A 2,327-nucleotide genomic window follows, 5' to 3' on the forward strand; every position below is an offset into this window, starting at 1 on the left:
ATATATATATATATATATATATACACACACACACATTGCAGCGATCTAATCTTTGAGACCAAAACAGATTATAACGCTGATAACTCCTGTTTTTCCGATTCCTCTCTATTGCTTATCTGATCTATCAAAACTTTTACATATTCCTGAATGGTTAAGAATTTAATACAGTCAAGCTTATGATGTTACGCTTATCCCATGAAAATATTTAACCCACTACTCACAGAGCGATAAGACGAATGTTCAAAGGTATTTCTACCGTTACTCACTCTGGATCCAAAGTTCGAGTACCTTTTTAGATCCACCGTGCGACTAGTTCTTGATGCGGGTTCCAGTGGACTAGCACTTGATTCATGGCTTACTGACTGGCTTACTATTAGCTCTTGCTAAGACTACAAATGTCTGCCAAGAAATCAAGAACGTGAGACTTTTATTGGCGTTGGGATCACCACCGTATATGGCCTATCGGGAAGCTCCTTGTTCGGGAATCTTTTGATTAACAAAAGTATCAATAGCTATTATTATGATTGATTTAGGAGTTCCTTTCAGGTTAAGATTAACAGTACAATATGTGTGTGTATGTGTATGTGTGTGTGTGTGCGTGTGTGTGTGTGTGTGTGTGTTTGTATTGTTAACATGTATCGTGAATTATCATTGTTTTTTAGTCAGTCGCATGAAAGGAAATAGTTTAATCTAAATATTGCATGATGTAAATCTTAATGGTCAATCGTGCCACTTTATGCGCCTACGCTAGCCCATAAACCACCTCCTAAGTCAGGCCTTTGTTCCTAAACCAGCCAGGATTTACAATCATTCTCAATTACCCAGTAGATTCGGCCTCACCAACAGGTAAGGATTTATTTGATCTTGCAAATATTTCTTCAATATTTTTCATGGCAAGGAAAGATTTAGACATATTTTTAGATCCGTGTTGCATGGAAGGAACGTGTACCAAAACAATGTAATGCAGTCATGATGTACTTGGAGAATAATTGAGATAATCTATGACAGGCTGTCGCTATTTCTCTGCAAAGACTGTGTGTACACGATATGTATATCTATAAGTATAGATATATGCATATACAGGTATATGTATATCAATACATATATATATATATATATATATATATATATATATATATATATATATATATATATGTATATATATAAATAAATATATATATATATATATATATATATATATATATGTATATATATATATGTATTCATATATATATACCTGTATATGCATATATCTATACTTATAGATATACATATCTAGACACACACACATATATTTACATATATAATCATTTATATATATATATATATATATATATATATATATATATATATATACATGCATATATACATATATTTATACATACATATACATACATATATATATGTATATATATATACATACACACACACACACACACACACACACACACACACATATATATATATATATATATATATAATATATATATGTATATATACATATATATATATATATATATATATATAATATATATATGTATATATACATATATATACATATATATGTGTGTGTGTGTGTACTTGTACATAAGTGTATCTACGCGTGAATTCCAGAAACTAGACCCTGCAGAGGGCGCCCCAGACGCCTGGAGTTAGACGGCGACGGCCCTGCAGCAGGTGATGCTCGTGACGGCCGAGCTGGACACGACCGCCGCCGTGATGACGAAGAAAGCGTCCGTGCGGCAGATACGCCATGATGTCCACGTGGCCCCATTCCCAGAGGAGAGAGCAGTGGCACTGGTTTCCTGGTAGCAGTCCGCCCTGTCCACAGTGGCCTGCAGGCTGCTGATGGTGTAACAGGGTCCCTTTGGGCCGTTCTGGTCGTACCCGATGAATATCTTGTCCGCGTCGCATGTGGTGGTCAGGCAGGATACATGAGTGCCGCTGCAGGGCGACCCAGGGTCAGCGGTGTTGAGGGGAATTTCATTGGGCGACATTCGGCACAGGAACTGAAATCCTGTTCCACTGAGGGCTATTCCCGCAATGCCGCCATTAGCATTGCATTTCCGTTGGAGACTGACCGGTATTGTACTCAATACACCGAAGTTCGGGGGACCGAATCCGCCCTGGAATCAGAAGAGAAATCTGGTGACCTAGCTCTTGTCTGTATTCTTCTCCTCTAGTGTATAGTTTTCCGAAATCATTAATTCGTAGTTGGAAAATTGTTAAATGGTTCATTCAAGGTGTAAAAAATGATCTTGTGTGAATATAGGAAGTAAGGGTAAATCACAGTAAACTAAAGACATATACATTATTACCAACTAAAA

At 36.5% G+C, this 2,327-nt stretch overlaps 1 protein-coding gene across 1 annotated transcript in view; it reads right to left on the reverse strand.

Annotated features, from left to right (window-relative positions):
• Nucleotides 1-1,606: 1,606 nt before the first annotated feature.
• LOC147471863 (uncharacterized) overlaps nucleotides 1,607-2,327 on the reverse strand; it is a 4,855-nt gene continuing 4,134 nt past the window's right edge. Inside the window, exon 4 of the mRNA XM_086536708.1 lies at nucleotides 1,607-2,126. Within this exon, the coding sequence (XP_086392834.1) occupies nucleotides 1,653-2,126 (474 nt within the window). The 3' untranslated portion in view covers nucleotides 1,607-1,652. The remainder of the gene's footprint in view (nucleotides 2,127-2,327) is intronic.

This window comes from Penaeus japonicus, unplaced genomic scaffold (assembly GCF_977035675.1).
Source record: "Penaeus japonicus unplaced genomic scaffold, GWHDUDI00000001_assembly GWHDUDI00000005, whole genome shotgun sequence".
In the NCBI taxonomy this organism is placed as follows: domain Eukaryota; kingdom Metazoa; phylum Arthropoda; class Malacostraca; order Decapoda; family Penaeidae; genus Penaeus; species Penaeus japonicus.